The following is a 26,322-nucleotide window of genomic DNA, read 5'->3' as shown; positions in this document are numbered from 1 at the left end:
AACAGTGAGAGGCCCGCATACCGCAAAAAAAAAAAAAAAAGATCTATTCTTTTTCCTTATTAATTTATTTTATTTATCGATTTTTGGCTGCATTGGGTCTTTGTTGCTGCACACAGGCTTTCTCTAGTTGCGGCGAGCGGGGGCTACTTTTCATTGAGGTGCGTGGACTTCTCATTGCGGTGGCTTCTCTTGTTGTGGAGCGCGGGCTCCAGGCGTTCAGGCTTCAGTAGTTGTGGCGTGTGGACTCTAGAGCGCAGGCTCAGTAGTTGTGGCACACGGGCTTAGTTGCTCTGCGGCATGTGGGATCTTCCCGGGCCAGGGCTTGAACCCGTGTCCCCTGCATTGGCAGGTGGATTCTTAACCACTGCGCCACCAGGGAAGCCCCATATATTAAGATCTATTCTTAACGATAACCTGATGCAGTTCAGTATCAGAGAAATTAGCTTAGTGCCTGCCAGAGCCTCTAAACCCAGTATATTTGTTCAGAAGAGAAACTACCAATATTTTGAATGTTATATGATTATGGGCCACGTAATACATAAATGAGGATGATGTGAATCAGTTGACTGTGAAGGGAAAGGTAGGCTCACCCATTCCTGTTAGTGAAGACAGAGTTTCCTTGTCCCAGGATTTGTTTATTGTTATTTGAGACATTGGCTTCTCAGCCTGCCCCTGTGGAGAACATAGCTGGCGTGTTCTCTAACTCACTGGGATTCAGGTGCTCCCGGTCCAAGCCCAGCTTTCACTGCAGTGGGGTTTGTAGCCCTCCACTGAAACCAAAGACACTCTGGTTGCAAAGTTTGGTCAGCTGTACACTTTTCATAAGTCTGGAAGAGTTGATTAAAGTCACCATTGTGTTCTCTGTATCTTTGCTGTTAAGAGGGATATTGATCTACTTGTATTTGAAAGAATTTATGTTTTAAAACCTACTGCCCCATGAGACCAAGCAATAATAGTTTTACTTCCGCCATTCTGTGGTCTGTATGACAGTTTTTATAAACTATGCTCTGTTGTCATTTCTGCGCTATACAGCAAAGACTCACTAGTTCACGTTAAGTTTAAGAGTCTGCCTGCATCCATAGTCTTTGCTGCCACCACTTTCTAACTGGCCTCCCATAGACCGCCCTTTTCTATCATCTCCACACTGTCACCCAAAGAATTTTTTTTTTTGAAGATCCAGATGTGATCACTACATTTCCCTACCAAACTTCTGATAGTTCTCATTGTCTACAGTGTCGGCCTCTCTCCTCCCATGACCTCTCCAATAATCCCCACCAGATTGCCTGCTGTTCCTCTACTGTGCCATTCTCATAACCTGCAGTTTGAGCTCTGCTTAGAATTCTCTCCCATCCGCCCTCTGTTTGCTTGCTAAATTCCCACTTTACTTCAGGACCAGTCTAAATGGCTCCTCTCCTGTGAAACTGTCATTGCTCTCAGAGGTGCTTCTTCCTTCGGACACTCTGTAGCATCTACATGGCACAGCTCTTAGTAGTTTCCTTCTTAAGTTCTTCAAGGACAAGGACTTTCTCCTCCTCTTCCTCCTCTTTTCCTTCTTATTGTTGTTACTAATTCTCAGCGGTCAACTTATTGCCTAGTTATTTTTAAAGGGTTGATGGTGGTCGAACTTGATTAGTTTAAAACCACCATAGGAAAATATTCTGTAGTGTTTGTGGTTGTTGTTGTTTTGTTTTAACTTAAGGTACTTGGTTTTTTTTTTTTTTTTTTTTTTTGCGGTATGCGGGCCTCTCACTGTTGTGGCCTCCCCCGTTGCGGAGCACAGGCTCCGGACGCGCAGGCTCCGGACGCGCAGGCTCCGGACGCGCAGGCTCAGCGGCCATGGCTCACGGGCCCAGCCGCTCCGCGGCATATGGGATCCTCCTAGACCGGGGCACGAACCCGTATCCCCTGCATCAGCAGGCGGACTCTCAACCACTTGCGCCACCAGGGAGGCCCTAGGTACTTGGTTTTATAGCTCTTTGGTTAATGAATTGGGAAACATTGTGGTGGTTGGGGGCAGTCCTTCAGGGTTAGGAGCTGAGTGGGTCAAGCGCCAGCCTTTGAAGACTCATGTTTCTGTTCCAAGAGCTACTTTAGTGTTCAGTCCAGAGTACTTATGAATACAGTGCCTGGGGTATAGTAACTACTCAGTAAGTGTTAGTTACTATTTACATTAGCCTGCTTAGCTCTACCAGCAAGGCTGTTTTGAAGTGCTTTGTCTAGTTTGTACTGGCAAAACAATAGGCCACTGTTCCCTGGAGCTTTTCATTCTTGAAGGACACCCCCTCACTGATAACCACCTCCCAGTACCCTTTCCAAAGCTTTACCCTTCCTTCTCACTATGTGTCTCAGCCTGTGGCTGCGGTAGCCAGTAAAGCAGGCTCTCAGGTGAGTCTTACTCCCTGACATCCTGACATCCATAGTCTTTGTTAAATGTTTTCCCTCACTTCTTAACATCACCAGAGGATGTTGTTTTACTTACTTCTTACATTGTGATACCTTAAAACTTGGAGGATCAAGCACCTCTTTTAGGGAAACCCAATAGAAAGATATGCCTTTCTAATACTTTGTTATTTCTGTACTCTAATACTCAGTAATATTTCCCTAACAATATTTTTGTAGTACTCAAGTTCATGTATTTCTTGCATAAAACTGCAGTTAACAGCAATACAAATGCTAATAACGCCTAAAAGTGATAAAATTAATAGTCACAGTTGCATATTTGGGTTATATTTCTTAATATAATCTATTTGCTATCTTTATCCATTTGATTCTTTAGAGAGCTCTTATTTACTGTTTTGAGAAAAAAAGATTAGAACTCTAGACTTTTCACATGCAATAGTTGTGTTTTTAACAACAGTTGATTGACTTTTCTGGTACATGTGAAGTGATGCTTTTTTCCTCTATGCCTTGTTAGTTGGAATCAAACTGTGAGTAGGGGAAAAGACCAGTGTTTCTCTGTGCTTTTTCTTCTAGAAACAAAGAAAAGTAAACAGAAGTTAAAAGTCTTAAATACTTATTAAAAGAATAAATAGCCAGAAACACTGCCTCCCCAGTCTTGGACCTAATCCTGTTCTGTGAAGATGATTCACTGGCACTGGTGACCTGGTATCGTTATAGCAGTTGATAAAGTATGTACGCTTAGAGGATATTGATTCTTGAAGGCAGGGCCGATTTCTTTTATATTTGTCACTCATGGTTTCATGCTCCCATTTCTCTGTCATTACCATTTTGCCAATAAAATAATCTGAAGGGGAATTATGATAATAGAAGTGGCTGCCTAATAGTGGATAGAATAATGTAGAAAGTTACCAGAGAGTGAAAAAGTTTATAGACATCAGTGCTTATAAATATAATACTTTAGGTGAGAACTATAGGAAAGTGTTTTGTAAAGTTGCATTGCAGAATAGTCCAGTTTGTGATTGAGGAGGGGCCAAGCAAATGAACTGTGTGTGCATTTTATGTGTTACACAGTTGGAAGGACTATATAGATTTTATGTATAAATGCTGAAAATAAATTATACAAGAGCTTTAAACTCCTATTAACCATAGGATCTGTACAGTCAATAATGAAGTCTTTGCTTTGTCCAGGAATTAGGTCCAAAGTGGAATCCCTTTATCCTGAATTCTTTGTGGTAGAGTTCATTGGAAAAGGTTTAGGGACTATTCAGGGGACCTTTATGTCATGCCCTGAAGAGACCAGGGGGTCTGTTTGATCAACACTGCTTGCACTCAAGTGATTCTGACCCAGGAGACTAGCATGCTTTTTGGACTTTAGATGATCTTCCTCAATTTAAGGCAAATGATGGCATAACTTTTCTAATAATATAAAGCTGAATTATCTGGGTTTCTAATTTAATGAGGACTTAAAAATATAAATTGATGAATTTATGAGTACCGTATTCTTAGCCCACTTTAGTAATGCAGTCTCCTTACTTCTTTTCTTACTTTGTTAGTGATAGTGTTTGCCTTTAAACCCGTGAGTGAGGTGTGTTAGCACCTGGGCAGGGTTTTGCTCCTTGCTTGGTCACTAGTAACAGAAGTACAGTTGCTGATAGCAATCTAATGCTCTGTATTGAAGTTGACCTTACACCTTTCTCAGATAGCCACCTTCTTATTGAGCACACTGTGACAAGGAGCTATCCAAAAATGTGCGATTCCCACCTGCCTGAGAGGTGAACCAAGCTGTTACAACCCAAGAGTTCCAAATTCACCTTGTCTGTATTTACCAGGGCAAGTCTTGTTTCCCAAGTGAAATGTTACTACTGATTAATATTAGTACCTATAATCGAAGAAGCTGGTGCAGCCTATCCAGATATGCTTAGTCTGCTAGCTCGTTGTCTGTGGAGGGCAAAATCTGCACCAGATGGTACCAAAGAAGAATTTTGATTACTGATGTTTTTCAAGTAGGCTGGTTTCTCTCCACCTGATAGAAGTTGCTACATCTTTCCAAACAGGTTCTCTAATGATCTTGCTTCACCATGGCTACAAATATGGAGGGGCTGGTTCAGCACAGAGTGGGGACCCAGCAGGTGGCTGAGGTGAGTGACAGGGGCTAGCAAAATAGCTGGCACCCTTGCTTTTAAAAGGAAAAGTACATCAGTGTGCGCTGTTACTTTCAAAACAGTCCCAATGAAGTCAGCATGTGAGCCAAATCCAAAGCACGATGCTGCCATTAAAGAAAAATGAAAATGACAAGAACATTTGCTCCTAAAGTTTCTTTGCATGAATAGGGTGGCCTAGCTGCATACAATGAGGTGACTTTAAAAATTTTACTTTGAACAAAAACTAAGAGTCTAATGATGCTTGTCAAACTTGTGAGTATAGTTTTAAGTCAGAGGTTCTTAGTTTCTTGCACATTTGATACTCTGTTAATACTGTGTATGGTGGAAAGCGGATTCTGTGCATTCTACAGTCATTGTTGACCTTCTTCCATGTACTGGGGATTTTGCTAAGTGCTAAGAAATATGGAGGTGAATGAGCCATTGGTCCTTCCTTTAGTGTTCTCTGGGCCTGGTTAAGGAGTAATTTTAAAATGGTAAGACGTGAAAATCCATGTGAGGAAGGTAATCCTGGAAGTGGGTCTTGCATTGCAAGTAATCATTTGTTAGACAGACCTAAGGAAGCAGGGTGGGAAACTGGCAGATGCTGAGGAGGGTATCCTAAGTCAGAAACCTATGCAAAGACAGGACAGAGGCATGAAGTAGCTTGGAATGTTCAGGCAACTCGAGGTGTAAAGGAGGGAAGTAGGGCCAGATCTTTTCAGTCTGTACCAGGTCCTCTGCAAGGGCTTCAGTCCTCAACAACCTTTTGAGGTTTGGTGTGATTGCTATTCCCATTTAATAGGTGAGGAAACCAAGGCTCAAGGACAAGTAACTGGCCAAGGGCACACTGACCCAGTTCTGTTTCACTTCTTCCAGAGCTCCTCCAATAAACCATGCATCGTGCTGCAAACAGAAGCCATTAGAAGGATTCAGATTTGTGTTTTTGAACCAATAATCGTATTTCTAAGGTGAAGACACAGATTTATCAAAGGATGGACATTTAAAGAAAGGATTTTTTAAAATAAAAAATAAGTACACGAATGCCAGTTTATACCAGTAAAATTGGTGAGCAGACTTTTCAGAATTTAGATCAACCATTGACTTTAAGGCAACAGTGTAATAATCATCCCTTTCACCCAGCAAATAAGGGTTAGTGTTAACTGAAGATGAAAGCAGATAGATTTTACAAATTTTTAAATATTATATTTTTGGAAGAGCTAAAGAGCTGTGAAAGCATTGGGGTTAAAATGCTTGTGTTTATATGTTGCTTTAGTTTGTCTTAGGAACAATTACCTTGAAAATCATTGTTGGCTTTTCAAATATTTAGGGTTATTTTGCATTTAATACAGTTTCCAGTTGAGACTGACTTGGAGACTAGTACGTGGATCACTGCCTTAAGAAGTCATCACTAATTCTTTAGGAGAAGAGGTTAGTATAGTAACCTATAGTACTGACCTATAGTAATTTATAGGATAATACAAGTTTTGTGTATGTATTCAGAAAGTTTGCTAGGTAAAATTTTCTGTCAGATGCCTTACTTCCATCAAGAAATGGAATTTCATGTATTAATGTAGTGCAACTATTGTTTCCCATGGCAAAAAGCACATTTTGAGGAGACATCCAAAATAGTAAGAGGCATTATTAATTTTGAAAACAAAATCAATCTTCCTATTTAAAATATTCCCTAGATTTCCATGCTATTATTTTGAAATTTCAAGCTTAATGACTTTAAACTACATGTGGTAGCTGTATATAATACTAGATCAGCCAAATGAGTAAGAGAGCCTACAGTTCATCATGTTGGTGCTAAACAATAATTGAGTGGGAATGAAGTTTTTAAATTAGGGGTTATTAGCAGTCATTTGGGGACAGTTGTTTATTCAGTCAGCAGACAGTGAAGGAACATACCTCTTCCCTGCTTGTTTGCCAGAAACACACGCAGGTGAGTAATAGGACTGGGGATCCACTCACCAGAGCTCTGTGTTGCAGGGATCAGGCATGAGACAGGCTACACCAGAGGATGGGCTCTCCATAGTGGAAAGGGGGCTCTCTAGAGATCAGACAGATTGGGGTTTAAATCCAGGTCCTGCCATTTGCTATCTGGGTGACTGCCTTTTTCCTCAGTTTTCTCATCTAGAAAATGGGAGTAGTAGTAGAACCTATTATCTCATGGGCTTGTTGTGAGAAGTCATTGAAATAAAAACATGTAAGGAGGGCTTCCCTGGTGGTGCAGTGGTTGAGAGTCCGCCTGCCGATGCAGGGGACACGGGTTTGTGCCCCGGTCCGGGAAGATCCCACATGCCGTGGAGCGGCTGGACCCATGAGCCATGACTGCTGAGCCTGTGCATCCAGAGCCTGTGCTCCACAACGGGAGAGGCCACAACAGTGAGAGGCCTGTGTACCGCAAAACAAACAAACAAAAAAACACATAAAAGGAGCTTTAGCAGGTCCCACGCTTTTGCTCCATAAATGAGATAGAGCAACATTGTCAATAGTGTAAATGGTTTTCTCTCAAGTCCCCAGAACAGGCTTTTCCCCTATGGACCAGATAAGTCACATTACCAAAATAAACTACAAAAGTTGGATCATACAAACGAACAACTTGATGTCCTATAATGTGCTCCGTTTTATTCAGTTATTCACAGAGACAGTTTAATATAGTGGTCAAGAGTATAGACTCTGGAGCCAGATTGCCTGGTTTAAATCCTGATCCTGCCACTTGCAAACTGTGTGACCTCTCTGTTTTTTGGAATTGTTTATGAAGAGCTAATATTAATTCTTCTTTAAATGTCTGGTAAAATTCAGCAGTGAAGCCATGTGGGCTTAGGCTTTTCTTTGCAGGTAGTTTTTTAGTTCCAAATTTAGTCTCATCACTTGTTATAGGTCTGTTCATATTGTCTTTTTCTTCTTGAGTCAGTTTCAGTAGTTTGTGTCTTTTTGAGAATTTGTTCGTTTCATCTAAGTTATCTAATTTATTGTCAAAACAGTTGTTCACGGTATTCTTTTATCCTTTTTATTTCTGTTAAGCTCAGTACCAATTTCTCCTCATTCATTTCTGATTCTATTTAGTAATTTGAATCTTTTTCTTGGTCAGTCTAGCTAAAGATTTGTCAGTTTGTTGACCTTTTCAAAGAACCACCTTTTGATTTCATTGATTTTTCTCTATTGTTTTTGTATTCTCTGTTTCATTAATTTCCACTCTCGTCAAAACCACAAGGAGATACCATTTTACATCCACTAGAATGGCTGGTGGGTGGGGAAGGTCCGATAACAAGTGTTGGTGAGGATGTGGAGAAATTGGAAACTTCCTATATTACTGGTAATAATGTAAAATGGTGCAGCCACTTTGGAAAACAGTCTGGCAGTTCTTCAAAGAGTTAAATATGAAGTTACCACATGACCCAGCAATTCCATTCCAAGCTATATACCCAAAAGAAATGAAAACATACGTCCACACAAAAACTTGTGCACCAATGTTTGTAGTAGTATTATTCAAAATAGCCAAAAGGTAGAAATAGTCAAATGTCCATCAGCTGACGAATAACAAAATGTGGTATACCCAGACAGTAGAATCTTATTCAGCTATAAAAAGAAATGAATTACTGATGCATGCTACAGCATGGATGAACCTTGACAGCATTATACTAAGTGAAAGAAACTAGTCACAAAAGACAACATATTATATTATTACATTCATATGAAATGTCCAGAACAGGAAACTCTATAGAGATAGAAAATAGGTTATAGTGGTTGCCTAGGGCTGGATATTGGAAGTGATACCTAAAGAGTATAGGGTTTCTTTTTGAGGGGATGAGATTTTTCTAAAATTTACTGTGGTGATGGTTGTATGTATGTGTGTATATACTAAAAACTATTGAATTATACACTTCAAATGGGTAGAATGTATGGTAGGTGAATTATAGCTCAATAAAAGTGTTTCTTAAAAACAATACATAACAGCAACCAGATGCCACTACCAAAATTAGGAGGTATTTTCCAAAATAAAGGAACAAAAAGAAATGGAAAAAAAAAAAACTAGAGGGATTTGTGACTTCTACTTTTTAATTAGAATTATATACTTTCTAAAACAATAAAGCATGATTACATATGCAGTATATACAGTTTGATTTCAGTTTTGTAAGGTATTTATTTCTCACATGTATCTGTAGCTACATAATACAGTGTGCCAGGTGTTATGCTCAGCTCATCACCTCATTTAATACTTCCTTTAACACTATAAGGAAAGTATTATTATTTTCCCCACTTTAAGTGGGGGAAACTGAGAGGTAGAGAGATTACTTTGCCATATCTGAGTGACTTCAGAGCCTAGACTTTTACACTACACAGTAAGTTCATTTTTTATTTTATTAAAAACATTTTTTCTTCTAGAGGTTTTTTTTGTTTGTTTGTTTGTTTGGGTTTTTTTTTGCGGTACGTGGGCCTCTCACTGTTGTGGCCTCTCCCGTTGCGGAGCACAGGCTCCAGACGCGCAGGCTCAGCGGCCACCGTGGCTTACGGGCCCAGCCGCTCCACGGCATGTGGGATCTTCCCGGACCGGGGCACGAACCCATGTCCCCTGCATCGGCAGGCGGACTCTCAACCACTGCGCCACCTGGGAAGCCCTAGTTTTGTTTTTTTTAATCAGTGTTAGACATTGCCCTTTTTGGGAGAGAGGTGTTTTTTTTAGTTTTAATTGTGGTAAAATATAAAATTTACCATTATAACCATTTTTAAGCATATAGTTCTATGGCTAACTACATTATTCTGTAACCATCACCCCTACCCATCTTCAGAGCTTTTCATCTCCCCAAACTGAAACTCTGTACCCTTTAAACACTAACATCCATTCCCTCCTCCCCTCTATCCCTGCAGTATTTTATTCTTTTTGAGGCTATTGTAAATGGATTTGTTTACTTAATTTTTTTTGAGCATCATTGTTAACAGTGTAGAAATGCAACTGATTTTTGTGTTGATTCTGTATCCTGCAACTTCGCTGAATTTGTTTATTCTAGTCTGTGTGTGTGTGTGTGTGTGTATGTGTGTGTGTGTGACATATTTAGATTTTCCTATGTAGAAGATCATGTCATCTGTGAATAAAGATAATTTTACTTCTTCTTTCCCAATTTGGATGCCTTGTACTTATTTTTCTTGCCTAATCATTCTGGTTGGAACTTCTAGTATATTGAGTAGAAGAGGTGAAAGCAGTCATCCTTGGCTTCCTGATCTTAAAGGAAAAATTTTCAGTCTCTCATCACAAAATGTGATGTTAGCTGTGGGTTTTTCACATATGACCTTTATTATGTTGAGGTAGTTTCCTTCTATTCCTAGTTTGTTGGATGTTTTTATCATAAAGGGGTGTTGAATTTTGTCAGGAATAAACCCCACTTGATCATGTGTATAATCTTTTTAATATGCTGCTGATAACAGTTTGCTCGTATTTTGTTGAGGAATTTTGCATTGGTATTCATAAGGGATGTTGATCTGCAGTATTCTTTTCTTGCAGTGTCTTTGCCTGACTGGTATCAGGGCAATGCTGGCTTCATAGAATGAGTTTGGGAGTGTTCCCTCTTCTTCAGTTTTTTGGAGGAGTTTGAGATGGATGGTGTTAATTCTACTTTAAATGTTTGGTATAATTCACTAGGGCTGGTCCAGGGCTTTTTGAGGGGTGGGGAGGCTTCATTACTGATTCAGTCTTCTTACTAGTTATAGGTCTACTCAGATTTTCTATTTCTTCATGATTCAGTCTTGGTAGGTTGTATGTTTCTAGGAATTTGTCCATTTCGTCTCAGTTATCCAGTTTGTTGGTATACAGTTGTTCATAGTACTCTCTTAAAATCCTCTTTATTTCTGCAAAATCAGTAATAAGTTTCTGCTTTCATTTCTGGTATTAGACATTTTTTTTGCTTTATAACAAATTTAATCAGTTATACATATACATATGTTCCCATATCCCCTCCCTTTTGCGTCTCCCTCCCACCCTCCCTATCCCACCCCTCCAGGCGGTCACAAAGCACCGAGCTGATCTCCCTGTGCTATGCGGCTGCTTCCCACTAGCTATCTACCTTACGTTTGGTAGTGTATACATGTCCATGCCGCTCTTTCACTTTGTCACAGCTTACCCTTCCCCCTCCCCATATCCTCAAGTCCATTCTCTAGTAGGTCTGTGTCTTTATTCCTGTCTTACCCCTATGTTCTTCATGACATTTTTTTTTCTTAAATTCCATGTATATGTGTCAGCATACAGTATTTGTCTTTCTCTTTCTGACTTACTTCACTCTGTATGACAGACTCTAGGTCCATCCACCTCATTACAAATAGCTCAATTTCATTTCTTTTTATGGCTGAGTAATATTCCATTGTATATATGTGCCACATCTTCTTTACCCATTCATTCGATGATGGACACTTAGGTTGTTTCCATCTCCGGGCTATTATAAATAGGGCTGCTATGAACATTTTGGTACATGTCTCTTTTTGAATTATGGTTTTCTCAGGGTATATGCCCAGTAGTGGGATTGCTGGGTCATATGGTAGTTCTATTTGTAGTTTTTTAAGGAACCTCCATACCGTTCTCCATAGTGGCTGTACCAATTCACATTCCCACCAGCAGTGCAAAAGTGTTCCCTTTTTTCCACACCCTCTCCAGCATTTATTGTTTCTATATTTTTTGATGATGGCCATTCTGACTGGTGTGAGATGATATCTCATTGTAGTTTTGATTTGCATTTCTCTAATGAGTAGAGATGTTGAGCATCCTTTCATGTGTTTGTTGGCAGTCTGTATATCTTCTGTGGAGAAATGTCTATTTAGGTCTTCTGCCCATTTTTGGATTGGGTTGTTTGTTTTTTTGCTATTGAGCTGCATGAGCTGCTTATAAATTTTGGAGATTAATCCTTTGTCAGTTGCTTCATTTGCAAATATTTTCTCCCATTCTGAGGGTTGTCTTTTGGTCTTGTTTATGGTTTCCTTTGCTGTGCAAAAGCTTTTAAGTTTCATTAGGTCCCATGTGTTTATTTTTGTCTTTATTTCCATTTCTCTAGGAGGTGGGTCAAAAAGGATCTTGCTGTGATTGATGTCATAGAGTGTTCTGCCTATGTTTTCCTCTAAGAGTTTGATAGTGTCTGGCCTTACATTTAGGTCTTTAATCCATTTTGAGCTTATTTTTGTGTATGGTGTTAGGGAGTGATCTAATCTCATACTTTTACATGTCCCTATCCAGTTTTCCCAGCACCACTTATTGAAGAGACTGTCCTTTCTCCACTGTACATTCCTGCCTCCTTTATCAAAGATAAGGTGACCATATGTCCGTGGGTTTATCTCTGGTCTTTCTATCCTGTTCCATTGATCTATCTTTCTGTTTTTGTGCTAGTACCATACTGTCTTGATTACTGTAGCTTTGTAGTATAGTCTAAAGTCAGGGAGCCTGATTCCTCCAGCTCCATTTTTCGTTCTCAAGATTGCTTTGGCAATTCGGGGTCTCTTGTGTTTCCATACAAATTGTGAAATTTTTTGTTCTAGTTCTGTGAAAAATGCCAGTGGTAGTTTGATAGGGATTGCATTGAATCTGTAGATTGCTTTGGGTAGTAGAGTCATTTTCACAATGTTGATTCTTCCAATCCAAGAACATGGTACATCTCTCCATCTATTTGTATCATCTTTAATTTCTTTCATCCGTGTCTTATAATTTTCTGCATACAGGTCTTTTGTCTCCTTAGGTAGGTTTATTCCTAGATATTTTATTCTTTTTGTTGCAATGGTAAATGGGAGTGTTTCCTTGATTTCACTTTCAGATTTTTCATCATTAGTATATAGGAATGCCAGAGATTTCTGTGCATTAATTTTGTATCCTGCAACTTTACCAAATTCATTGATTAGCTCTAGTAGTTTTCTGGTAGCAACTTTAGGATTCTCTATGTATAGTATCATGTCATCTGCAAACAGTGACAGCTTTACTTCTTCTTTTCCAATTTGGATTCCTTTTATTTCCTTTTCTTCTCTGATTGCTATGGCTAAAACTTCCACAACTATGTTGAATAAGAGTGGTGAGAGTGGGCAGCCTTGTCTTGTTCCTGATCTTAGTGGAAATGGTTTCAGTTTTTCACCATTGAGGACGATGCTGGCTGTGGGTTTGTCATATATGGCCTTTATTATGTTGAGGAAAGTTCCCTCTATGCCTACTTTCTGCAGGGTTTTTATCATAAATGGGTGTTGAATTTTGTCGAAAGCTTTCTCTGCATCTATTGAGATGATCATATGGTTTTTCTCCTTCAATTTGTTAATATGGTGTATCACGTTGATTGATTTGCGTATATTGAAGAATCCTTGCATTCCTGGAATAAACCCCACTTGATCATGGTGTATGATCCTTTTAATGTGCTGTTGGATTCTGTTTGCTAGTATTTTGTTGAGGATTTTTGCATCTATGTTCATCAGTGATATTGGTCTGTAGTTTTCTTTCTTTGTGACATCCTTGTCTGGTTTTGGTATCAAGGTGATGGTGGCCTCGTAGAATGAGTTTGGGAGTGTTCCTCCCTCTGCTATATTTTGGAAGAGTTTGAGAAGGATAGGTGTTAGCTCTTCTCTAAATGCTTGATAGAATTCACCTGTGAAGCCATCTGGTCCTGGGCTTTTGTTTGTTGGAAGATTTTTTATCACAGTTTCAATTTCAGTGCTTGTGATTGGTCTGTTCATATTTTCTATTTCTTCCTGATTCAGTCTTGGCAGGTTGTGCATTTCTAAGAATTTGTCCATTTCTTCCAGGTTGTCCATTTTATTGGCATAGAGTTTCTTGTAGTAATTTCTCATGATCTTTTGTATTTCTGCAGTGTCAGTTGTTACTTCTCCTTTTTCATTTCTAATTCTATTGATTTGAGTCTTCTCCCTTTTTTTCTTGATGAGTCTGGCTAATGGTTTATCAATTTTGTTTATCTTCTCAAAGAACCAGCTTTTAGTTTTATTGATCTTTGCTATCGTTTCCTTCATTTCTTTTTCATTTATTTCTGATCTGATTTTTATGATTTCTTTCCTTCTGCTAACTTTGGGATGTTTTTGTTCTTCTTTCTCTAATTGCTTTAGGTGCAAGGCTAGGTTGTTTATTCAAGATGTTTCCTGTTTCTTAAGGTGGGATTGTATTGCTATAAACTTCCCTCTTAGAACTGCTTTTGCTGCATCCCATAGGTTTTGGGTCGTCGTGTCTCCATTGTCATTTGTTTCTAGGTATTTTTTAATTTCCTCTTTGATTTCTTCAGTGATCACTTCGTTATTAAGTAGTGTATTGTTTAGTCTCCATGTGTTTGTATTTTTTACAGCTCTTTTCCTGTAATTGATATCTAGTCTCGTAGCATTGTGGTCGGAAAAGATACTTGATACAATTTCAATTTTCTTAAATTTACCAAGGCTTGATTTGTGACCCACGATATGATCTATCCTGGAGAATGTTCCATGAGCACTTGAGAAAAATGTGTATTCTGTTGTTTTTGGATGGAATGTCCTATAAATATCAATTAAGTCCATCTTGTTTAATGTATCATTTAAAGCTTGTGTTTCCTTATTTATTTTCATTTTGGATGATCTGTCCATTGGTGAAAGTGGGGTGTTAAAGTCCCCTACTATGATTGTGTTACTGTTGATTTCTCCTTTTATGGCTGTTAGTATTTGCCTTATGTATTGAGGTGCTCCTATGTTTGGTGCATAAATATTTACAATTGTTATATCTTCTTCTTGGATCGATCCCTTGATCATTATGTAGTGTCCTTCTTTGTCTCTTCTAGTAGTCTTTATTTTAAAGTCTATTTTGTCTGATATGAGAATTGCTACTCCAGCTTTCTTTTGGTTTCCATTTGCATGGAATATCTTTTTCCATCCTCTTACTTTCAGTCTGTGTGTGTCTCTAGGTCTGAAGTGGGTCTCTTGTAGACAGCATATATATGGGTCTTGTTTTTGTATCCATTCAGCCAATCTGTGTCTTTTGGTGGGAGCATTTAGTCCATTTACATTTAAGGTAATTATCGATATGTATGTTCCTATTCCCATTTTCTTAATTGTTTTGGGTTCGTTATTGTAGGTCTTTTCCTTCTGTTGTGTTTCTTGCCTAGAGAAGTTCCTTTAGCATTTGTTGTAAAGCTGGTTTGGTGGTGCTGAACTCTCTCAGCTTTTGCTTGTCTGTGAAGGTTTTAATTTCTCCATCAAATCTGAATGAGATCCTTGCTGGGTAGAGTAATCTTGGTTGCAGGTTTTTCTCCTTCATCACTTTAATTATGTCCTGCCACTCCCTTCTGGCTTGTAGAGTTTCTGCTGAGAGATCAGCTGTTATCCTGATGGGGATTCCCTTGTGTGTTATTTGTTGTTTTTGCCTTGCTGCTTTTAATATGATTTCTTTGTGTTTAATTTTTGACAGTTTGATTAATATGTGTCTTGGCGTATTTCTCCTTGGATTTATTCTGTATGGGACTCTCTGTGCCTCCTGGACTTGATTAACTATTTCCTTTCCCATAGTAGGGAAGTTTTCAACTATAATCTCTTCAAATATTTTCTCAGTCCCTTTCTTTTTCTCTTCTTCTTCTGGAACCCCTATAATTCGAATGTTGGTGCGTTTAATGTTGTCCCAGAGGTCTCTGAGACTGTCCTCTGTTCTTTTCATTCTTTTTTCTTTATTTTGCTCTGCAGCAGTTATTTCCACTATTTTATCTTCCACCTCACTTATCCGTTCTTCTGCCTCAGTTATTCTGCTATTGATCCCATCTAGAGTATTTTTTATTTCATGTATTGTGTTTTTAATCGATGCTTGATTCATCTTTAGTTCTTCTAGGTCCTTGTTAACTGTTTCTTGCATTTTGTCTATTCTATTTCCAAGATTTTGGATCTGGGAAATAGAATCTTGGATCATCTTTACCATCATTATTCTGAATTCTTTTTCAGGTAGACTGCCTATTACCTCTTCATTTGTTAGATCTGGTGGGTTTTTATCTTGCTCCTTCTCCTGCTGTGTGTTTTTCTGTCTTCTCATTTTGCTTATGTTACTGTGTTTGGGGTCTCCTTTTTGCAGGCTGCAGGTTCGTAGTTCCCGTTGTTTTTGGTGTCTGTCCCCAGTGGCTAAGGTTGGTTTAGTGGGTTGTGGAGGGGACTAGTGCCTGTGTTCTGGTGGATGAGGCTGGATCTTGTCTTTCTGGTGGGCAGGTGCACGTCTGGTGGTGTGTTTTGGGGTGTCTGCGGACTTTTTATGATTTTAGGCCACCTCTCTGCTAGTGGGTGGCGTTGTGTTCCTGTCTTGCTAGTTGTTTGGCATAGGGTGTCCAGCACTGTAGCTTGCTGGTCGTTGAGTGAAGCTGGGTGCTGGTGTTGAGATGGAGATCTCTGGAAGATTTTTGCCGTTTGATATTATGTGGAGCTGGGAGGTCTCTTGTGGACCAGTGTCCTGAAGTTGGCTCTCCCACCTCAGAGGCACAGCACTGACTCCTGGCTCCTCAATTTGGGATGATTTGTTGTCTATTCATGTATTCCACAGATGCAGGGTACATCAAGTTGATTGTGGAGCTTTAATCCTCTGCTTCTGAGGCTGCTGGGAGAGATTCCCCTTTCTCTTCTTTGTTCTCACAGCTCCTGGGTCTCAGCTTTGGATTTGGCCCCGCCTCTGTGTGTAGGTCGCCGGAGGGCGTCTGTTCTTCGCTCAGACAGGACAGGGTTGAAGGAGCAGCCTCTTCGGGGACTCTGGCTCACTCAGGCCGGGCGGGAGGGAGGGGCACGGAGTGCGGGGCGAGCCTGCAGCGGCAGAGGCCGGTGTGACGTTGCACCAGCCCGAGGCGTGCCGTGCGTTCTCCCAGGGAAGCCGCCCCTGTATCCCGGGACCCCGGCAGTGGCGGGTTGCACAGGCTCCCGGAAGGGCGGTGTGGACAGTGACCTGCGCTCGCACACAGGCTTCTTGGCGGCGGCAGCAGCAGCCCCAGCGTCCCACGCCCGTCTCTGGGCTCCGCGCTTTCAGCCGCGACTCGCGCCCGTCTGTGGAGCTCCTTTACGCAGCGCTCTTAATCCCCTCTCCTCGCGCACCAGGAACCAAGAGGGAAGAAAAAGTCTCTTGCCTCTTCGGCAGCTCCAGAGTTTTCCCGGACTCCTTCCCGGCTAGCTGTGGCACATTAGCCCCCTTCAGGCTGAGTTCTCGCCGCCAGCCCCAGTCCTCTCCCTGCGCTCTGACTGAAGCCCGAGCCTCAGCTTCCAGTGCCGCCCGCCCCGGCGGGCGAGCAGACAAGTCTCTCGGGCTGGTGAGTGCCACTCGGCACCGATCCTCTGTGCGGGAATCTCTCCGCTTTGCCCTACCCAGGTACGTGGGGAGTTTCTTGCCTTTTGGGAGGTCTGGGGTCTTCTGCCAGCGTTCAGTAGGTGTTCTGTAGGAGTTGTTCCATGTGTAGCTGTATTTCTGGTGTATCCATGGGGAGGAAGGTGATCTCCGCGTCTTACTCTTCCGCCATCTTCCCCGGAAGTCAGACATTTTTTGACTTAGTATATAAATAAACTTTAGTTTTCATTCGGTGCCTCACACGCCCATATCTTCCCTTCATTCTCCCAGTAAAAGTATATCCTCTTTGCATAAATTAATGTTCTGTTACCTAACTATGACATTATCACATATACTTCCTAGTATCTCCAATACAGTTGTAGAACCCTCTGAATACTATTCTTCGTACAAATACATCAGAGGAATTTTCAGTTTCCTTTATTTTCCTGTGAAAACATTCCTCCTAAAGTCCTCTGACCTCCTGCTCCAGTCCCTACTGATTGCTTTTTCAGCCTGCTGCACAGCTGTCATCCTTTATTTGTCTCTTGTTTGGGATTCTTTCCTTGAATTCATGTTTTTTTTTTTTCCTTTTTAAAAAAGAATGTAAATAACATGCTCCAAAAACTTCCTAAGAAAGAGGGCATCAGAGATGAATTGTTTTTAGATCTTGCATATCTAAATGTGTCTTTATTTACATCCACATGCTTGAGTGATAGTTTGACTGGTGATAGAAATCTAAGTTGAAAATAATAATTTTACCTCAGAATTTCAAGGCATCATTTTATTGTCCTCCAGCTTTGAGAAGGCCATTTACTTCTTGACTCTCGTAGGTGTCTCTCTCCCTCTTTCTCTCTCTTGCCTTTTCTGTCCTCTACCTCCATTGTTAAGATCTTTTCTTCATCCCTGTTGTTCTGAAATTTCATAGTAATGTATCTTAGTGTAGTTTTTCTTTTATACATTATACTGAGCACTCAGAGGGTCCTTTCAATCTAGAAACTCACGACCTCCTGTTCTACGAAATTGTTTTACAGTAGTTCTCTGATAATATCTTCCCTCAGTATTTTTCCAGTCTCTTTCCAGAACTCCTAATTAATTGGATACTGGAGCTCCTGAACTAATCATTTCTTCATTTTTTTCTCTTCTGTTTCTAGCTCTTTCTGCTGCTTCTACTTTCAGGGAGATTTCCAACTTAGATCTGTCTTCGGGTCTTACCAGTTGCTTGAGCATATTATTTAATCTTGCTGTGCCAGTGTCCCCAACTATCAAATGGGGTTAATGATTATACTTATTGTAGAGGATTATTGTGAGAATTCAGTTAGTGTGTCTAAAGCATGTCACGTAGTAATAATACAGCGTGGCAAATAGTCACTGCCCAGCTTCTGCTGCTGCTGCTGCTGCTGTTGTTTTTTCAACATTGTTTTCTCTTTCCTATCTTATTTTTCATTTTAGGAACTTTTTTCTGTTTTTCTTTTATAGCAACTTTTTCTTTTTTTCTTTTATTTTCCTTTCTTAATTGAAATTTTATTGGTTGTTTTGAGCATCAGTACACAGACATTTCAGTTTGTACACAATTTGTAACGTATGTACCAAACATCTAAAAAACCATGTAGTTGTCTTTCCTAAAGTTATTCCAGCTTAAAATTTGGCAGCAAATTTTTCTGTAAGAGGATATCAAGTACGAGTATCTTCAAGTGTTGATAAACTGTTACACTGTAAGTCCGATTAATTCACAATTTTTAATATCATATACATACTCAAATTTTCAGTCTTTCACAGCACATTAACAAAGTTACTAGGAAGATGGACCAGCATGATGAAAGATGTTACAGAGAGCAGGCAGTTCTAACAGGCAGGGCCAAGATCAAGGGGTGGTTTTCTTTAGGAAACAGTTTTACTGAAAACAACATGAGAACAGAAGTAATTTTAAATGTTCAAGGCGTATTAAATGCATGACTAGGACTCCAAGTTGTCATTTAGTATGATTTATATAGTAGGAAATGTAAAGTACCCCCATCCTTGGCATGTTAAGCTGAACATCCAAGACAATCAAAGCCTCCTGCACTCAATACCCCACTATTTTCTGGTTGTATCGAAAAATAAGCAACAGCAAATGACTCACCTCGCAAAAAAAGAAAAAAAATTTAGTCTTGAAAAATTGGATGTGGTGGGATTTCCTCCTTCTTAGAAATGTTTCTAGATATACTTTAAAAAAACTTTGTGTTTACGAAATAGTTGATAACGTTATTCCTCCGCATTGTACAAGAAGTGAGGCAGGGACCACTGATAAGACTTGGTGTGTGATATTCATCAGACTTGGCTTCTTTCTCTCCTCCTTCATCAGAGGCTGGACTCTCCCCCTTTCAGTTCTCTGTTTTCTGCAAGTAAACCTTCTTTAGTTTCTTGGTTCTTGAGCCACTTCGGCCTGTTTTCCCTTTGATCCCCTGTTCTCGTTTCCCTTTTTGGCTTTGTTTCCACTTTTGCAGGAGCAGGTTTAGCTGATAACCTTGCCCATCTCTTGGGTACCTCCATCCCCACCCCTTGGGGAGAGCTGCCCTTCCTTTGGGTGGAGCCTGGGCCGCTCCAGATCCCGGAGGAACTGGGCCTCCTGCGCTGTCCCTTCCTGCCCTCTTCCGCCCAGGCCTTGCAACCCGGTGTGGAGCGGTGGGAGAACCAGACCAAACCGTGTGGCAACTTTTTGTTGTCTCATGTATGCAGTAGTTTGTCCTCTTTTTGTGAAGGGTGATAATTGCAGTTTTTTGCTGTTTTTACTTTTCTTTTGCTGCTTCCATAGGTGCTGTTTTATCCAAGTTCCTTTTTGTTTCTTTTAGTTCCTTTATTTCATAAGGAAGCTTTTCTCAAGGGGCTAATGATCCTTATTGTTGGTTCACATTTTAAAATGAAGCACTTAAAACTGAAAACAAAAACAAACAAATGTTTTTTGTACAGGAGTAAGGCTTGTCAACTTTTGGTTTCATTTTACTTTGGGGTGACTAGATAGGCACCCACACATTTTGTTTGGAGGGTGCCCCAGGTGTCACTATCCATAGGTTTCTTTTCTGGGGCCATTCAGGTTTTGGAGGCAAGAATTCTTTGGGGGTGGGGGTGATTTATGCCTTTTCTCCAGTATTTTTATTGTTGTTGATTTTAAAGTTATGGCACAAAGTGAGGGTTTGAGGTTCAATATTTAATCTACTCTTGCAAACTGAAGAAGGGTGGCTCCCTCCTCGCTGTGAAGATGTTTTGATGTCTCTGGTCTGGGGCCTGGTACTCTGCACTTTCCCTGCAGGGGAATGAGGAAGTGGTGGTCATGTGATGAGTCACATGGCTGCACCAAAGGTATTCAGCCAGACTCTGGTTTTCAGCCTGTTTCTAAACCCAGCTTTCTGTGGAACTGAGGGATCTAGTACTGAGCCCTTCCAGGGTTCTGGGGTGGGAATTAGCTTGTTTCTCATTAGTAGTCCCCTCTATAGTCATTTGGAGTTCAGCTTTGTTCATCCTGCTGAGTCAGTTTCCACTCCACCAACTACTTTCCCTGTTCCTAGAGTTTGTTAGTATTTGTGATCCACTGTCATCTCCTTGACTATTCTTTTTGTCCTTGTGGATCTGTACATTTTCTTAATCCTTTACTCATGCTTAAATGTGATTTGTTAAAGGAATAGAGATAATAAATGCATGTATTTGCTATATTTAACTGGAAGTAAGGGAAAGTATTACTAGTAAAGCAAATTAAAGTTGTTCTCTGATAGACTTCAAGGTACTTCATAAGTATGCATTTATCCATTCAACGAGTATTTAAGGAGGGCTTATTGTGTGCCATGTGCTAGGCATTGTTCTAGTTTTTAAGATACTCTGCTCTCATGAAGTTTCTATCCTATTGGGAAACAACCAACATCTAAACAAACGAAAAATGTCAAGAGAGCAGTAAGTGCTATAAAGAAAAGTGAAGAGATAGAAAGTGATAAGAGTACTATCTAAGCACATTCAGGGAAGACTTCTTAGAAGGTGACAAGTTTTTTTCAAATTATCATTTTTTAAAATTTATTTATTTTTGACTGTGTCAGCTCTTATTTGTGGCACGTGGGATCTTCGTTGAGGCATGCCGGATATTTTGTTGGGGCACACGGGCTTCTCTCTAGTTGTGGCATGCAGGTTTTCTCTTCGCTAGTTGTGGCGCGCAGGCCCCAGGGCGTGTGGGCTCTGTAGTTGCGGTGCGCGGGTTCCAGAGTACATGCGCTCTGTACTTTGCGGCATGCAGGCTCTCTAGTTGAGGTGCACGAGCTCAGTAGTTGTGGCGTGTGGGCTTAGTTGCCCCGTGGCATGTGGAATGTTAGTTCCCTGACCAGGGATTGAACCCGCGTCCCCTGCATTGTAAGGCGGATTCCTTACCACTGGACCACCAGGGAAGTCCCAGAAGGTGACATTTAAATGGAGACCTGAATGAAGTAAGAGTGATTCAGATATGAGTATCAGGGCGTGGGGTAACATTCCAGGTAGGGGAGAGGGGAGCATGCTTGGCACAGTAGAGGAACCATGAAGAGACCTGTGTGGCAGGAGTGCAGGGGGCGAGGGAGAACGTGGTGGGAGATGAGGTCAGGGGGGTAGGTAGGGCCAGGTCTTCTTGGATTATATAGGCTATGGCCAGGAATTTGTATTTTATTCTGTGTACATTGGGTAGCCATTGGAGAGTTAGAGCAGGAGATTGGCCTGTCTTTGAGGGTTGAACTAGGAGCCTGCTGATTGTGCAAACTGCTACAGTCAGACCCTGACCTGACAGACCATACTCTCTTCATTGAAGGTGGGCAGTTAGAGGTACTCCCCGGTTTTAAACCATGGCTACCCATAGTCCCTGCTGTGGAATTTACCTGCGTGGCCACGTCCATAGCACATTACCCCTGGGCTCCTTCGTCTACAGCTGATTCAGCCAACCTGTATCCCTCATGGACTGATTGAACTGATAAGATTCCTACTCTTAAGAATTGGAAAACAAGCATTTTTGTTTTTACATGAAATACGCGTTTCTGGAAAACCTTGTGTTCTACACACTAAAAATAACAGAGCTGGGCTTCCCTGGTGGCGCAGTGGTTAAGAATCTGCCTGCCAACGCAGGGGACACAAGTTCAAGCCCTGGTCTGGGAAGATCCCACGTGCCATGGAACAACTAAGCCCGTGCGCCACAACTACTGAGCCTGTGCTTTAGAGTCCATGAGCCACAACTACTGAGCCCACATGCCTAGAGCCTGTGCTCTGCAACAAGAGAAGCCACTGCAATGAGAAGCCCGCGCACCACAATGAAGAGTAGCCCCCGCTCGTCGCAACTAGAGAAAGCCTGCACACAGCAACAAAGACACAGCACAGCCAAAAATAAAAATAAATTAACTAACTAACTAACTAACAGAGCTTATGGAAAAATAGCATTCAGGGTGGCCCAGAGCACTAACAAAAATAGCAATCCTAATAAAAATGCTAGTATAATTAAAAAGACATGTTAAATTCCTAATAATCAAACATTAGAGTAAGTATAGGATTTTGTCTTAAAAACAAGGTGAAAGCTTTATGGAAGAAGATATAAGGAAGGGTTAAAGATGGTGAATTATTGAATAAATGCGTAAAGATTAGGGAGAACCATGCAATGAGCTTTTCCAAGACACAGAACACATGGCCAGAATGAGACAAGAGGATGAACCTGGTATGAATAGGCATCGTGCATGACACTGAATTCCTGTTAGCTTAGATGCCGATGTGCTTTGCATTCTGTGGCTCTACACTGTGATACAAAGCATTAAGGAATTGGGAGCAGTCACTTGTAAATCAGTGTGATTTCAAGTGTTATACTGCCATCATTTCTCTGTTTACAACTTTGTAGAATCAAAATCACATTACAGAAATAACCTTGCAACAGAACATACTTTGCTAACAATGATACCTGTTGAACCCTTACTATGTGCTAGGTACTGCACATAAGCTCTGTATCATCTTGCTTAATCTTAACATAATACCTGTGAAATGGTGCTCTCACTTTTCATAGTTAAGGAAGCTAAGGCACAGGAGAGGGTTAAATAACGTGTCTACTGGCATATGGTCAGTAAAAGGTGACATTCGACCCTGGAATTAAAAGATCATACAGTGTCAGGGCTTGAGATGATGCCATGTGTAAGCCCAAGTTGTTGCAGAACGTAGAAGCAGAGAAAGGTGGTCCTCAGAGAGAAGCCGGAGAGTGACTCTCAGACTCTCAGAAAAAAACAAAGGGGGAGTGAGCGGGTGGCCCGAGAAAGAGATAGAGAAGCTGCCTCACAGCTCTCCCCTTCCCAAATAGCACAGTCATACATCCTGAGACTGGGTTCTGTGAGTGTCCTTCCAACGAATTTCCCCTTTCATTTGAGTAAGTTTGAGTGTCATTTGTAACCAATCACTGACAAAAGCACCCATACCCTCCCAATTCTATTTGATATGTATCTGGCATGTCCCATTTTGGGGATATAAACCTCAGTTTTCAGTAAGTAGATTAATTTGACTCATTTTCCCTATGAAATTGAATAAGTTATCTCTTGGGGTTCAAGCCCATGGCGCTCAGATACGCCCATGGATTGGTTTTGGGTGGGGAAGGTGCTGTGGAGAGGGGGAAAGTCAGGAGCAGAGGGAGAGGGCTTGAATTAGCTCCAGTGTTTTGTCTTAGTTTCTCTTTGAAGGGTCAAGTGAAATCTATTCTGAAGTAACAGTGTGTGGCCATCGTCCTGAATTTTATGGAGCTATTTCCTTTTGTCTATGACTTTACCACCTATGTATATATTGCTACATTCTTTTTCTTTTTTAATTAATAAATAATTTAATAAATAATAATAATTAAATAATAAAAATAATAATTTAATAAATAAAATTATTTATTTTTGGCTGCATTGGGTCTTTGTTGCTGCATGCAGGCTTTTCTCTAGTTGTGGCAAACGGGGGCTACTCTTCGTTGTGGTGCTTGGGCTTCTCATTGCGGTGGCTTCTCTTGTGGAGCACAGGTTCTAGGTGTGTGGGCTTCAGTACTTGCAACATGTGGGCTCAGTAGTTGGGGTGCACGGGCTATAGGCGTGCAGGCTCAGTAGTTGTGGCTCACAGGCTGTAGAGTGCAGGCTCAGTAGTCGTGACACATGGACTTAGTTGCTCCGTGGCATGTGGGATCTTCCCAGACCAGGGCTCAAACCCGTGTCCCCTGCATTGGCAGGCAGATTATTGTTTGTTTATTGTTTTGTTTTGCGGTACGCGGGCCTCTCCCTGTTGTGGCCTCTTCCATTGTGGAGCACAGGCTCCGGACGTGCAGGCTCAGCGGCCATGGCTCACGGGCCTAGCCGCTCCGCGGCATGTGGGATCTTCCCAGACCGGGGCACGAACCCATGTCCCCTGCATCGGCAGGCGGACTCTCAACCACTGCGCCACCAGGGAAACCCTGGCAGGAGGATTCTTAACCACTGCGCCACCAGGGAAGCCCAACGTTTCTTTATTACATGAATAAACATGTTCTTTTTTGGTCTTTTTTTTTCACATGCGTGTCATCCAGTTGTAATCATCCTGTGCATACAACTTTGTATCTTATGATTTCACAGAATGTTAATTTCACAGACTAAATGTCATCATCCTTTCCACAGGTTACTACATAGCCTGCGTGACCATCATTTTTCATAGCTACATAATTTTGTATCAAGGGAGCATAGCATAATTTACTAACCCATCTCCTAGTTTAAGACATTTAAGTTGCTTTTGACCTTTCTGTATTATAAATTAACACTGATAAGTATATCCATGCTTTACCAGTCAAGGAATCTAATAGTAAATAACATCAGAAACCAACTGTTGCTGATATAAAGAGAAATGAGATTTTTAAAAAACATTGACTTAGAATATATGTGAGAGGGCTTCCCTGGTGTCGCAGTGGTTGAGAGTCCGCCTGCCGATGCAGGGGACACAGGTTCGTGCCCCAGTCTGGGAAGATCCCACATGCCGTGCAGTGGCTGGGCCCGTGAGCCATGGCCGCTGAGCCTGCACGTCCGGAGCCTGTGCTCCACAACGGGAGAGGCCACAGCAGTGAGAGGCCCGCGTACCACAAAAAAAAAAAAAAAAAAAAAAAAAAAAAAAATGTGAGGATGGATGGATGGATGGATAGATAACTTACTTGACAGAGTTACCAGGAGAGCTGGAGAACTAGCTTTGCATCTAGGAACTGCACCCAGATCTCACTGAAGAGCTGGTCTGAAGCTGTGGCTGCACACCACACTGCCAAGGCCAGACATGGGGCTCCTGCTGCTAGTGCAAAGTCTCCGCATCTGATCGACCCCCTGCCCTCCTCCAAGGGAGGCCAGACCTCCAAGTATCTGGTATTTTCTGCCTCTACAGTTGGAGATGGGCTCTGCCTTATCTGAACCCCTGAGAGAGGAAATTGTAATGTGGTTTCCTGAAAGTAGAATTACCAGGCCAGAGGGCATGAACACATTTTTTTGATGAGAGGAGCAGACCTGTTGACCTCAACAGTTGGGCCTTGGAGCTTTTTGCTTCCTTGGATTCATCTTTTCTTTAACATGTCATTTACTGGCTGTACTTAGTGAATAGAGTGTTATGTTTCTTAGGACTTTAAATAGTTGTTGAGGTGGAAGGACTTTAGTCACTGCTTTAAAAAAGGATAATCATCTTTTTACTCTTGATTAATTTTTCCCCTTTCGGTTGGGGTGCCTAGGTTTGTGCTAGAATCTGAAAAATGGATGGCATATTCTTTTAACTTAGATTGTTTTAAGTTTCCACTCCACATACAAACTTGTGGAGTGGAAATTCATTATTTATGGCAGTGTGAACTTATTTATTTTTAATTTCCTTCCTCTTTCAATTGCCTCCTCCCATCCTACATAAAAGTAAATATCGATATATTTCTTCCTACTCTTCCCCCAGGCTTTCATTTGTTTTGTTTGGTTTAGGGTGATTGACCAGCATTCACTCCTTGTCATACAGGAGGCAAGTGCTCTTATTTCCCAGCCCCACCTCTCTGTGACCTCCCCCAGGAGCTCCCTTTCCTCTGTGGCCTTGGGGAAAGGGGGAGGCTTAGATTTGAAGCCATTCCACAGTCTCTCATTTGCCCTGACGACACGTGTTCATCTTCTCACCAGAATAGGAGGCTTTGGAGGCTAGAGTTCTGACCTGTATTCACATGCCTGTTAAGTGTTGGGTGGATGTAGTAAAATGTTTGTTAACGGAGCCCGGTGCTGTTATTCTTATGGGTGTTTTTATATGTAATGCAGATGGTTATGATGTTGCCTTCCCTTTCAGTGAAGGAGGAACTTGCAAAGACCCCATGTCTTTAAAAATATTGACTTAATGTACTGTGAAGTTGAAAATGCTATATGCAGAATGTGGTATTTCTGAGTTCTCCAAATCTTCCCTTTACTCCTTATAGTTTTAAAACTGTTTTGAGTTGGTTGTACTCCAAGGTAACGTTCTCCTGAGCTGTCAGTTCAGGAAAGGTGGTCTGGGGTGGGGGCCAGCATT

The 26,322-nt window shown here is 41.2% G+C and overlaps 1 protein-coding gene across 4 annotated transcripts in view; it reads left to right on the top strand.

Moving 5' to 3' along the window:
- Positions 1-26,322, top strand: part of NR2C2 (nuclear receptor subfamily 2 group C member 2) — a 92,043-nt gene that overhangs the window by 9,980 nt on the left and 55,741 nt on the right. For 2 of the 4 annotated variants that reach the window (XR_009533638.1, XM_060111296.1), the window contains exon 2: positions 4,455-4,538. The exons of 1 other annotated variant lie outside the window; for it this stretch is intronic. Coding sequence is in view for 1 of the 3 variants with exons in the window: in XM_060111296.1 (XP_059967279.1) it covers positions 4,479-4,538 (60 nt within the window). In the remaining 2 variants the exon portion in view is untranslated. Of the gene's footprint in view, positions 1-4,454; positions 4,539-5,890; positions 5,970-26,322 lie in introns of those variants that run through there. One more of the 4 variants, XM_060111298.1, reaches the window with a different exon arrangement.

This window comes from Mesoplodon densirostris, chromosome 10 (assembly GCF_025265405.1).
Source record: "Mesoplodon densirostris isolate mMesDen1 chromosome 10, mMesDen1 primary haplotype, whole genome shotgun sequence".
Taxonomy (NCBI): Eukaryota; Metazoa; Chordata; class Mammalia; order Artiodactyla; family Ziphiidae; genus Mesoplodon; species Mesoplodon densirostris.
Note: the sequence above shows the minus strand (reverse complement) of the source record. Positions and strands in the feature narration are given on the sequence as shown.